Raw genomic sequence first — 13,302 nt, forward strand, 5'->3', positions numbered from 1 at the left:
TTTTGTAGGCCTACTGCTAATTTCCAATAGAGAATACTACATTTTTGCTGCGTTTAGAACTCCTGAATCACTTTAAACTTCCACAAAACAAACTACGAAGTAGGAATGTCCGAGGCGCCCTTGAAGGCAGCACAAAGGATGCACGTCAACATCCCTATTGGCACTCATCTGAGTCCTTCACAACAAAGTCCCCGCCTCCCCCCTCTGCGCCTATTCAGAACAAACTCAAGTGACACTGTAGTTGGCTCCACGTTGAAGCTCCGTCAGCATCTTTGCCGGCTACTTACTTCCAGTCTATCTTTTCTCACATAAATATAAACCTTTTTATATATAATTCTGAACAACTTTCCGGCTCGTTTGAATGCTCACCATGACGTTTAGGAGGCTGAAGAAGGTGAACTCCAGCGGGCCAGAGAATGGACCCGCTGCATCTCAAGACAACGACATTTATTTCACTTCGTCAAAGTCAGACAGCTGCAGGACCGTGGAGTTACCGAGGAACCCGCCCGAGGTTTACAACTACAAGACTCTGGCTTACTCCGGCGGCACTCTGCCCAGGAACTTCAAAAAGGTGAGTTTGTTTGGTTGAGTAGTTTATAAAGTGAATTTGTTTTATTTCTCATTCACTTGGTCGGTTTCTACAGTATCTGGACTTAGCAATATTGTCTTTCCTATCGTGGACACTAGACATTAGCTTATTAGTGATGTATTGCTGTTTATAATGGTTCTGTATACATATTATTTTAACTATTAAAAGCGTTATTTGTTCATTCAAGTTATTTACACGTGTTTAATATCATGTTTTTCCACTTTAGAAGCAGGATACTTTCCTTATTGGCCTCTAAAGTAACCAACAGTCTCAGTCTCTGTGTCTCTGTGTTGTGGGTTTCAGCTAAATGGACACTTTGTTTGTGACTATTTTACCCGCCATAAGAAGGAGATAGCATAGTTTGATAACTAACCAATCTAAAAGTAGAAATGTTTAGTCCCGTGGGATGCTGTCTGCTATGATGTAAAGTTTGTCTTGTGATTCTGAAACTGAAAATATTTGGAAGCATTTGCTGTAAGCTGCTCCCAGGTCATCCACAGAGGGCATCTCTTTAACTGTGGGGCCATTAACAGCAGTCACCCATCCAGGGGGCCAGTGAGGACCACCCAAACACTGAATCTGATCTGTCTTGTCTCAGGTTCACCTGGGCTCTGTACAGTACCTCACATGTAGACTCAAATATTGATTATTCGTCCTGAGCAAAATAATGTTGTTGTTGTTGTTTTTTAAATATGCAATGAAGACTGTAGTGGAGACCCCCCCACAATACAAGTCTGAACCTGAAAATTAGAATAATGTGCTACCCTTGAAGTCAAAACCTGGAAAAACTCAATTTCAGACACAAATAATAGCGCATTGAAGATAACTTCATGTGAGAATAAAAGATCAAACCATTAACCAGATAGCAGCATGTTTCCCTGGTTTAGTTGAAGCACAATTGAAGAACAGGACCCAGAAGTGACAGCCCTCTTGTCTGATGGTCCAGGATGACACCATGCTTTATCCGGTGTTTCATAAGACTGTCTGAAAGTTGGCTTGGCTTGTGGATCACTTAGCACAATTTCCCGGCTATTGTGTCATAAAAGCTACTTTTATGCAATTGTGTAACTTCACTTCCATTGGAACTTTCTGAAGAAATCAAACACATCTTAGCTGAAAACCTAAACATATGTAACAGTTTGCTGTAAAGAGAGCCACAACCCTACATACATACAGACTGTGTGCAGTGGCTTGAGTACATTGGGCTACAACAGTGCATTGTGCACACACAGGCACGGAGATCCTGCTCCAGCCGCCCCCTCCGGTCTCTGTGGGTATTTGGGAATAAATGCCCCCATTGAGACGACGGCGGGACAATTCTGTAAGTGTTGGGACATAAAGAAAGCAACATTTTACTAGCAGAGGGACGGTAGCACAAAGCAACCTTTCATAGAAGCTGCATTTGAACATGATTGAGTTGGAACAGAAGAGGAATTGATTGTGAGTGATTTAGTGTAGCCCTCTGGACAGTTGCCTTCCGTATTTACACAGTCAGGTATAGGGTACGGTCGGTGGTGCTGACCTACTGTTGACTTGGGGTCCCACTCAATGCTCTTATTGTGGCCAGTTCTTCTAGCCCCAAGTGAGCGTGTGTTTTATTTGTTTTTCTAACGGGATGATGGAATTTGTACCAACTGCTCCAAAATGATCTTAATATTTCAGTTAGGCTAGGTCAACAGTTTGTTTTCCCTGAAAGGCAGTGGATTATTATAAGTGTGAAATTAAGGCTATATTTAGTTGCTCTAATGTTGTCACTGCTTCGAATAAACACGCAGCAGCCTGACGAGCATTTCTGGTTTCGGCTGTGAGCTTTTCATGATTGTTCAGCCAGTGGCATTTTAAAAACACAAAGTTACCGCACGGCGCACGTGTGTTTGTGCTGCTTCAGGACTGGCCCGACCGGTCGCTGCACCGATGTAGGTAAAAGGTGTGTCCGGGAAATGTTGTTGTTTTTTGGTGGGTGGGTGGGGGGGGGGGGAGAAACCCGTCATGAGTCATCCTTCATTTACCTGACACGCTCCATCTCTTTCGTTTTCTCCTCACAGAGCGGCGGACTGCAGAAGTGGAAACCCCTTACACTGACACCAGAACCACAAAGGTACAATCCCCACATCATCACTTCAATGGCATTTCATCAATGTTTACACTTTACACTCATCTTCTCACGGCAACGTCTTCCCCATGATGTCAGAGGGAAATGTCCTTTTATTCAAACGGTGATCTTTAAAGGTGCAGTTAGCAATTCTTTCTGGAGAACGCTTGTTGTCGAAATCACTTTTTGACAAAATCAGTGAATCTCTCCTCACGGACCGCTAACTGTCCTTACTGTACCTAGGCTCTGTAAACTGGTATGTGAACAAAGGGTATACAAAGGGGCACACCTTAGCTAGCAACAATCCTGTTTACAGAGCCTAGGCTGTGTATGGACAGGTGTACAGATCATGAGAGATATTCATTGATTTTTGACAACAAGCATTTTCCAGAATCGCTGACTCCACCTTTAACTACAGCAGCAATTGTAATTCATGATATTCCTTGCGAGAGGATTTTCATGAATTTGCATGAGAGACGCTTGTACTTACGTCCATCAGACCAACAGACCCTTGTACTGTACACTGTAGACGTGACGTCCAGACTCTGCCGGACACAGAAGAAGTCCTGTGCTGCCAGCAACTGTTATGCAATTTAGATAAGGGCAAGAGTGGAATCCAGAGTTGGCCGTAAACATCTAATTGACCTCGTCCTTGGCCTGTAGTATCGATTTCACACAAAAATGCAGTTTTTATCATTACCATTAATATAAGATCACATGGATATGCTATAACATTGAACAAATTTTGCTTTATTGGGAAGTTTTCTTACACATCAAAGTCTATTTAAAGGACTTTGGAGTGCTTCAAAGTCTTATCGCTTCAATTTTGAACGTTTGACAAGGATAATAAGTTAATCAAACCACAACTTCTCAATTCATCAAAGTAAAGCAAAAAATTCTACAATTTCAGAAGCTTTTCATCCATAAAATTGCTTGAGAAAAATACGTAATGGATTAATTCAATTATCAAAATAGATTTCTTCTCAGAGTCTAGGATGGCTCAACTACAGAGCTCACATACAGTTTTTTCAGGGGAAAAGTTATGATGGACTGCATTGTTTACACAGAAAGAATCCAGTTGAAATAGAAAATAATAACATGTCTTTGTCTTTCTTTTATTTTTCCAGAAAGGTGGTGGTCCTGGAGAAAACCGAAGAGGATTCGTTTGGTTTTGAGATCCAGGTAAGAGGATTTACAGCTACGTACTGTATACATACAGTGGGGACTTAACCTCTGGAGTGCCATTTAACAGGATTCTCTCCATCAGCTGATGATGATACTTGAGAGACAGAAGTATGTACATTTCTCCCTGTACATCTCATAATCCAAGCGTTTAGTTGTAGGGGTGAGAGGTCACGAATCAGGCAGATAAATCGTTAATGATTGTCCCATGACTCGAGATGGTTTTTTTCTATCTCCCAGTGTGTGTGTGTGTGTGTGTGTGTGTGTGTGTGTATTTTAAGCCATGTGGTTGTGCCATGTTAATACCTGGCTCGCTCTCAACCGCTCAGCAAGCCCAGACGCTTAACACACATTTGACCTCAGTATCTCTCTGATCTCTGTCTCCTCCGCCCCTGGAGCGCTTCCCTCACAATGACAGCTCTGTCCTGCGCACGCTAATTCTTTAAATAGTTCGCCCTGAAATGATAAAAATGACGATACGGCTTGTTGAAAGTTTCTGGAAGTGGAGGAAAAGACATATTGTTCTGTTGACGGTTGCGATGGGAGGTTCCCGCCCTTCCTGCCTGGCACTGTGGCCATGCAGGAGGAAGTGAGATCATGAGGCTTTTGTGTTTCCTGAAGGGTCTTTTTCCCTCGCCGTGCCTGTTCTGTTAATGTAGACGTTGGACGGAGCTGAGGATGTTAATGTGATATTTGCATTTCAGCCATACTTTGCATGCTCCTGTGTTTATCTCTCGGCCTGACGATAAGGGGAAGCTTTCGGTGATCTGAATCTTTGCAAATTTGCACAGGAGACACGTGTCCCCTCCACTGTAGCCTAGGGGAAAGCTTGAGTGTTTTATTTTGACAAGAAAGTCTCATCTTTCTGAGTCTCCCGACCAGTTTGTCGAGGGAAAGGCCCTGAGTTTCAGTCCCCTTTAGCAGTAGCATTGTGTGGACTGACTGATGGATGTGTGTGTGACAAGGGGAAGTCTATCTATGGCCCGCAGTGCTCTGACCTTCTGCAGAGAGCCTGCGGTGACTGAAACAAGGAAGATGCACGCAAATGCATGTGGAAGTAACCAAATCGGTTTCCAAGGCAACACAATAATAGATGCATAATAGGCAGGTGTTTGCTTACGACAAGGTTCTGCTTTTTTGTTTCTTAAAGGAATCTTATGGGAGCAACAGCTGTATTAAGTCTATCTTAAAACAATGTTGACATGTGCATTAAAAGAGTTATTGGTAGCTGGATTATTGTAAATTTAAATCCACTCTTGAAACGATTTCAATGTTATTGATGGGAGAAAAAAAGGTCACACACACTCTGTGCAAAAACACATCTCAAAAGTTTGGTTAAAGGTAATCTGAGGTTAATGCAGTCGAATTAGACAGGTCAGATGGGCATCATCCAAAGTTTCTGTTTTGTTTGGAATAAAATTCCCCCTTTGTGCCTCCACGGACGTCATTTTCTAGGGCAGGAGGGATGGTAAACAACACAGAGGGATTTTTGTACTTGAGAAGATAATATATCCTTATGACTTGTCTGGCTCAGTCTGGCCCAGCAGCAGACCCGGGTTCGATTCCCGCCCGCGGTCGTTCTCTGCATGTCACTCCCCTCTCTGCCCCATTTCACCTCTGTCTCTCTGCAGTCTGCACTATCAATAAAGCATAAAAATGCCCAAAAAATATCTTTAAAAGGAGAGTCATTAATGTGACTATGGAGTATATTTTTACCACAAACTAAAAATCCCCATCTCTTATGGTCAAACAGCGACCAAGTCAGTAAGAGCAAAATGCAAGTCAGTACGGTTTAAATGTCTACTGGTGGTTTCTGTTCAATAAGCCTGGAGAAACAAACATTTTAGTTTGCATGGTTGCATCATGTCTCTGCATCTTCACTGATATAATCTGCTTTCCTGTAATGGTCCGTCATGGCTTCCTCAGTTTGTCATTCAGTGGTTTATCGCTGCAACATTGTACGTCTGCATGATGTCAAAACATGCCCACATCAGTTACCCTTGTGTAAGACAACGACAATAACCCTAAACATAAAGAATAAGGAAGTGTTTATAAAGCCTTTTCTGTTGCTTTTGTTAAAGCGTGATTTTTTCCGTCTCTTTTCAGACCTACGGCCTTCACCATCAAGACCAGAACTCAGTGGAGATGTGCACGTTCGTGTGCAAGGTTCACGATGACAGCCCGGCCCAGGGAGCAGGACTTAAAGTTGGTGAGTTTGAGAAAAAAATGGTAGTTCTTGTTTATATTTGAACCTAAAATAACCTGTAAAACACATGTAACAGGCACGAGGAGAAGTGAGCCAGTCAGGAGGTTATGGTTTCGACCGACTGACATTCATGTTCCGAACGTCAACAAAAGCACTCGCGTGTATCAGCCGGCTGTTTAGGGAAGTGCAAATATGACCGTGTGCCACTGCCCACTCATTTTACCACAACAAACAAAGTTAGTGAGCCACTATTTGAGCCGACACCTATCTGCCAGCTCCTCACAGTAACGTGCCAGGTGGAGTAAGGCAAAGACAACCACTCAAATGACAGTTTAAGTTTTAAAGGAAGTGTTGTTTTTATTGGGCAAACATAGTTCATTTCCTTTTGGGTCCTTCTTTTTAGAAATTGAGTATGAATAAACCAGCTTGTGCAATCTTTGTTTAAAAAGGTTGAATCAGCGAATCTGGAGAAAGCTTGTTATCAAATTCACTTAATGTCAAAATCAGTGAATATCTCCTCATGATCTGCTACCTGTCCAAACTGTGTGTGCAGTGCACTGGAAAAAAACCTCTGTGGTTTATACACAGCCTAGTAAACTGTAAACTGGTATGTAAATAAAGGGGGCCCACCCTAGCTAGAAATATGCCCAGCCCGTTCACAGAGCCTAGGTTGTGTATTAACACTGGATTTTTTTTAGTTCACACACAGTACGGACAGGTAGTTTATCGTAAGGAGATATTCACTGTGTGTCCAGAACTGTGACTCTACCTCTAATCAGTGAGCTGAGAAGAATATTTGTCACAGTGAGATGAGAGGAAGAAGCAGTGGCCATTAGATTCTATAAATAATCTCTGGTTTTCAAACTCATGATCGCTCAGTCTCAAACTAGCTGTGCTGGTGATATTGCGGTGTTTCCCTGCCACTGCTGTCGCTCACTCCTTCACCCGGCCTGCGTATGTCACTTCAGTTTCACTTCCCACATTCCTAGCATGCCCAGCTCTATTGTTTCCCTGTGCCGTGCTGCGAACACAGTGACTTCATTGCATTGAGCAGATTAGGCGGTGGTTTTTGAAAGAGGCAAACTAGTCTTTGTGCTGAAGACTATGACACAAAGGCCCCTGTCACGCATTCAGAGATCAAACCACAACTAATAACAGCTGAGCCTAGAACGGTGTCACTCTGTTTACCGTGTTGAGCATCATGTTTATATGATGGGGACAGATGCTACCACTTAGACACTTAATCAACACATATACAGTGTACAGCATTTATAGTTAGTGCTTATTTACAATGCTGGTCTTTTGAAGGGCTTTTATACAATCATAAGAAAATGGATTTACATAATTCCCCTATATATACAAATGTGTCTTTCCAATGAATTGACTGTGGCCTGCGTGTGTGCCACGAGTGCACACGCAGGCCACAGTCTCCCACATTTGTGATGCATATGTGTCGAGGTTTCGTTTAGAATCAAACGAGACTCAGTTGGCGGCAGCAGCTTGTGGTAATTGAAGCCACAGTGGATTGAAATGCATCTTGGCCTTATGACTGCTGGTTAACACAAGTGTGATGTGTCTCTGTGTGTTCATGTGTGTGTGTTTGTGTGTTTGTGCAGGGGACACCATCGCAAGTGTGAACGAGGCCACCGTGGAGGGATTTCGGCACAAGGAGATCGTTCAGCTCATCAGGGCCTGCGGCAACACACTCAGGTAGAGTAGACGCACAGAAAAAAACACAAGCGGTGGATGTTTGGAAATGTTTTCAATCACAAAATGTGTTAGTAATGTTTCTAAGATTTGAATACATTAAAAAACATATTTTGTTGTATCATACTGATGAAATTCTAAGACTATTTAACAAGCTTTTGATTGTCAACCAAATAGTCTGTTAACCTCAGTGAACATTTGTTTTGGACACAAAGAAATGCTAACCACGCTATCAGAACTCATGCTTAATATACAGTGTATTTGTTGAGAGGGCAACATAATATGTACATTACAGGAGGGATGTATGATATCTTCACAAGGAAAGACTTGTTAAGATATCATACATCTAAGGAAAGACCGATAAGTGATGCTCACTGTGCAAACTCATCAGTCAAATCCCAAATGTTATGTAGTTTAACTTGTATTTTTCATTTTCACAACAGTAACTCATGAGTAAGAGAAGAGTTATGTTCTGGATATTGATTCCAGTTTCCCCAAAATCTATTAATAGTCATTAATAATGGAATTCAGCTTAAACAGGGAGGCATGACTCCTCTCGGTTTCCAGATGACAGACATTTAAGAACTGGTTTAAGTCATTAACTTTGCCAAAAAAGTAAACCTTAACATTTGCTTTGTTTTATCCAGTTGATAAATATGAGCACTTGTTCTTGTTTTTCATCCTTTTCACTTGTGTTTTGGGCTGTTGGTTGGACAGAACTGGGACAAGCTTCTGGCCAGGAAATTAAAATTGGGCACAAAAAGGGCTGAAATCAGTTTTTCCATAGAGAAGTTATAAACAATGTTGTTTTAATACAGGAATAGTTCTCCACATTTTTAGGCCATCTTTCCCCAAAGTCATCCATAATGTTACACTTGTTTGAAAGAGACAGAAAGTTGTGTGTCCAAAATGACAACAACAAAAAAGCTACAGAGAAAGAACTTCAAACCCCGGTTCCTTTCTCAAAGAAATGGTCACACACAGCCCCCCCTCTGTAATGGGAAAGGTGTGGGAGGAGGGGGATTTCAGAAGCTGTTCAACCATATTAAAGGCCCTTCAGATGAAGCGTAGGCTACTGCCAGCTTAACAGTTAAACAAAAAAACAAAATTTAAAGTCTTAAACGTTTTAAACATCGCTGTCAGGATTCAAAACCTGAGCTTTTAGTGGGAGTGTAATCCAAACCCTTCTTCTCCTCCGCTTGAGAAAGATTAAAAGGACAAATTAGCGCGGCCCCCGTCTGTGAGCTTATGTGAGTGAGGTAAACCGCATCAGAGTGCCAGCGCAGGAACACACACTTTATGGACTGACATCATTAAATCATAGACTCACATCTCCAGTCTGTTAGAAGTGTTAAAGTGAAAAACGAGCTCTATAAGGTGGTCACTTACTCGGGTAATTCAAAGGATTTAAGGGATTTCCCTCCCAGTGAAGTGTCTCCAGTGGAAATTGTATCCTCAACCCACCCCACCCCCTTTCTCTCTTGTAAACTCATTTGACACCACCAGACCCGTTCCCGCCACCGCCTCATGAATAAAGCCTTTCATATGGTGGAACTTGTTTCTTTAAATTGCTGTTCTCTGCCCTTGTAGTTTTCATAAGTGCTTCCTGTTAACGCTTATTAATCCTATTGCCTTCTGTTCTGGTTCCTCCACACTTACAGGCTGGAGACGGTTTACAGCGATTCCATCCGGAAAGCCGAGTGCGAAGCGCGGCTACAGTATTTGAAGGTAGGTTTTATTTTAAATTATTTTTTTCATTGTTGATGCAGCCGTTTGTTTCACTGTTTGTCAGAGGTGAGTCAGCCCGATTGTGTGTCCCACCTGCCACACACACGCGCATTCACACAAACACACACACACGTGCGCATTCACACACACACACGCACGCGCGTGCACACAAACACACACACACACACACACACACACACAAACAAGCACACAGACTCACACACCTGTTGTATGGCAATACTTGTGAGGACACTCATTGGAATAATGCATTCCCTAGACCCTTACCCTACCCCTAACCATCAAAACTAAATGCCTAACCTCAACGCTTATACAAACCCTGACATAAATCTAATTCATAGCTTAATCTTAAAACCTAGTCTAAACCCTACAATAGTCCTTTAAAGTCCTGTATGAAAGTGAGAACCGGCCAAAATGTCCATACTTTCAAAAAAAAAACTCAAATTGTTTCTCACAAAAACAGTTATACACACACACAAACGCGCACATTATGTTACATGCTACATATAGGCCCACCCCCACTCTCCATCCACACCTGTCTCCCGAGCAGCAGCACCTGTTGCCTCAGCAGTTCCTGCTGAATTGCTACAGACATTCTTGCTTCGTGGCTGTTTTTTTATAAAAGGGGCAAAGGGCTGTCCCTGGGAAAGTAGGGTTCAAGTGAGCGAGCTTTCCCCCCAAGATTACAGCAGCTGTGCCGCTCTAATCCACCAATGGCCGAAATCTGCAACACAGCCGTTTAACACACTGAGTTTGATGTACTCCAGAGAGGAAGCTGTTGGTAGATTTCTCATTAAATAAGACAAAAATTAAATAAAAATAAGTGAAACTAACTAAATCACTGCGATCATATTTTAGCCTGTAGCCCAACTCGTTACTAGTTTTGTCAATGAAGTTTTTCTGTTTAACACACACACACACACACACGTCATGAATGTTGCGAATACTCCCTTTGACACCACAACTAATTGAGCAATTACTTAACGATGCAACAGCAGTGTGTTTTCAGCGGCTTGTTTTGTCCGTCACTGAATCTTCTATGTCCTTCTGTTTGGTTTGTTATTCATTTTGTATGGTGTGGTTTTTCTGGTCACATTCCTTCAAACCTTTAACACCTCTTTGTCGTCACTTGTAGCAAACTCTTCACGAGAAATGGGACGAATATCGGTCGTTGATGGTGCAGGAGCAGAGGCTTGTTCATGGTAGGTCCACCAAGTCTTGTTCAATCAGTTTAATTCATTTCAACAGGTTAATCCACTTAGCGTCAACTGTTTTTGCTTTTACATTCATGAAAAACAAAACAATAAACGTAGTAATAACAGTAAAAGTATTTGACTAAATCATAGATTTACAGTAACATCCATTTAAAAAAAAATTGGATAGTTTTGGTGTTATTTTTTTCTTCATACAAATAGGGGAGGCAACACGATTAAAAACAGATAAAAGAAACGTTACACTAATGCTACAAAAAATTCACTTTTTTACGCCCTAATTTGAATTGTTTCCTGCATGCCTGTGTGTACATCAATACCTACTTGTCCCAGTGCACTATCCTATCCTAACTTTGCCCCTCCCTTCCTATAGGCATCGTAATGAGTGATGCTGCGGTGTATGAGTCCCTGGAGTCTGCGGGTGTGTATGGCAGCCTGGGCACCCCCAGCCCCGCGGCCCAGCGCGCGCTCCGCTGCACAGGCAGCACCAGCAGCAGCGCCAGCTTCCTCAGCACGGCCACGGAGGACGACCCGCTCTACCAGAGCCTCTACCAGGCCGACGGCAGTGTGGGCTCCAAGGACAGCGTTAAACCAGAGAAGAAGAAAGAGCAGCTCAAGCCACCACCACAGCAGCAGAGGCTAAACCGCCTGCGACCGGCCAGCGAGCTCTTCACCTCGGCCAAGACCTCGCTGACCCGCAGCGCCAGCACACGCAGCTACATCATGAGGGGGAACTCCTCATCGTCTTCGACAACAACCACCTCGGGGGAGAAACAAACAGGCGGGTTTAACTCTCTGCAGAGGAAGCCCAAACAGAAAAGCTTCCGCCGGCGCATTCTCAAGTTCATCCCGGGTTTGAACCGACCGCTGGAGGAGGAGGAGAGTAAACTGTGAGAGGCACAGTCGGCTTCACAGACCCAAAGACTTAAAGCACAAGTGACTGTCAAAACTAAAACTGCCGAAGAGAAAAATTGTGCAAGCTTAACCCCCAAAGAGCAGAGAGACAGAGACCAAAGTTTAATGGTTCTACAGTTGCACCTCTTTATGTTTGAGCAGACCCTCGACGAACATCTGGCTACGTTCCGAAGGCCTCAAGTGTTTCACAGCTGTACATAACGTTTTGTTTCCTTTTTGTTTAGTTTACTTTTAAATTATTTAATTTATTTTGACAAGTCGGATTTATGTACAAAAATGAAGGATTTTCTTTTCTGTTTCCACTGCATGCACCGACTGTTTTTTTTTACAGCTGAATAAAGAACCCGTTGTTAAATATTGTTATTGTGAAGCACAACGTTTTGTAAGTTTGATATCTTCTTTAGTTGGTTCAAATTGACCCAGTTTTTATTTGTTCTGCCTTCAGTTTACGGTTCCCAAAAATAAAATATGTTTAATTTTCACATTATACGCTAATTCTTTCATACATAACTTGCAAGAAAAGACATTTTGTTACACGAGCCACAAGTGTCTGTGGGAATTGCAGCTGCCAAGCTTGACTTAGTGCTCAGATCTCGAGTGTACACACAATCTGTTTGTAATTTCCCCTTCGGAGATGCGTCGTGCTCCATGTGATACTTTTTAAATATAGTAAGCCCTGAACAGATCCACAACTATTCCACCCGTTTACGAATGTTATATTTTGAATTTTGGAGGTTTGTGTGTGGTTAGTGATGGTTTGAGGCTTTTTGTGTAGAAAGGTACCCAGAATGGAGGCTGTTGTGTGGACTATGACACAGTTTATTGTCGGGAGAATAGTGAGGAATGTGCGGAGAAAGGCATGACCCAAAATTCCAAATGCAACCGCTTTCTTTCAGCTCCTGGAGACACACGCTGAATCCTCCTCTTCCACGCTCCCATATTCCCATGGCGGCTTCAGTTGTCCAAGAGCTTGCTTGGTGTGTGTGTGTGTGTGTGAATGTGTGTGGGTCTGAGGCCAATTTGAGTTATAGTCCATTCAAGTGAGGACATTTGGTCCAGTTCCCACTTTGGGACAGGCCTTTAAAGGGCTGTTTTAGTTTTAAGAATATGTTTCAAGGTTCAGGTTTGAAAAAGATTTAGGTAAGGGTTAGTGAAAGGGTTGGGGTCAGGCAATTAGTTTTGATGGTTAGGGTTATGGTAAGGGGCCAGGGAAGGCATTATGTAAAAAAAAAAATCCTCACAAGTATAGCCATACAAATGTGTGTGTGTGTGTGTGTGTGTGTGTGTGTGTGTGTGTGTTAGGGCGGGGGTTGCTTGGAGTCTTTTCATTCCTGGCTCCCGGCTGACCCGTGAGGTCATGGTGGTCACTCTCTCTGTTAGCTCCGCGGCGTTGATCCCTTTTGTCCTCTGCGGCCCATTCACAGATGCTTCAGGAGTGTTGACGATGCTGAGCGATGGTATGCGGCCATGTGTTCTAGCCCAGGCCTCTTCGTGCCCTCTCCTCGGACTGTTGTGGGCCCATTAAGGGACAGGGGAGGGGGGGGGGGGACGCTGACATAAGGGATTGTTATGCGAACTCGCCGGTGCTTGAAACATGGGGCTTAGAGCGAATGGGCTGAATGTGTAACGAGGGGATAATTATTCAAGATGATGG

At 43.0% G+C, this 13,302-nt stretch overlaps 1 protein-coding gene across 1 annotated transcript; it reads left to right on the forward strand.

Moving 5' to 3' along the window:
• Positions 1 to 256: 256 nt before the first annotated feature.
• Positions 257 to 12,099, forward strand: tamalin (trafficking regulator and scaffold protein tamalin). Its single transcript, XM_080030308.1, has 8 exons — positions 257 to 571; positions 2,635 to 2,687; positions 3,809 to 3,863; positions 5,970 to 6,072; positions 7,686 to 7,779; positions 9,438 to 9,504; positions 10,658 to 10,724; positions 11,107 to 12,099. Exons 1-8 carry the CDS (start codon positions 362 to 364, stop codon positions 11,625 to 11,627), a joined length of 1,170 nt encoding a protein of 389 aa, XP_079886434.1. The 5' UTR covers positions 257 to 361; the 3' UTR covers positions 11,628 to 12,099.
• The last annotated feature ends 1,203 nt before the right edge of the window (positions 12,100 to 13,302 follow it).

The sequence above is a fragment of the Ammodytes marinus genome (genome assembly GCF_949987685.1).
Source record: "Ammodytes marinus genome assembly, chromosome: 7".
Lineage (NCBI taxonomy): Eukaryota > Metazoa > Chordata > Actinopteri > Uranoscopiformes > Ammodytidae > Ammodytes > Ammodytes marinus.

What these genes read in the sequence shown, in the direction of transcription:
- tamalin (XM_080030308.1), top strand. Translation starts at nt 362, where the DNA reads ATGCTCACCATGACGTTTAGGAGGCTGAAGAAGGTGAACTCCAGCGGG. An exon ending in TGCCCAGGAACTTCAAAAAG is followed by an intron (nt 572 to 2,634) that starts GTGAGTTTGTTT and finishes TTCTCCTCACAG; the next exon opens with AGCGGCGGACTGCAGAAGTG. An exon ending in CGCGGCTACAGTATTTGAAG is followed by an intron (nt 9,505 to 10,657) that starts GTAGGTTTTATT and finishes CGTCACTTGTAG; the next exon opens with CAAACTCTTCACGAGAAATG.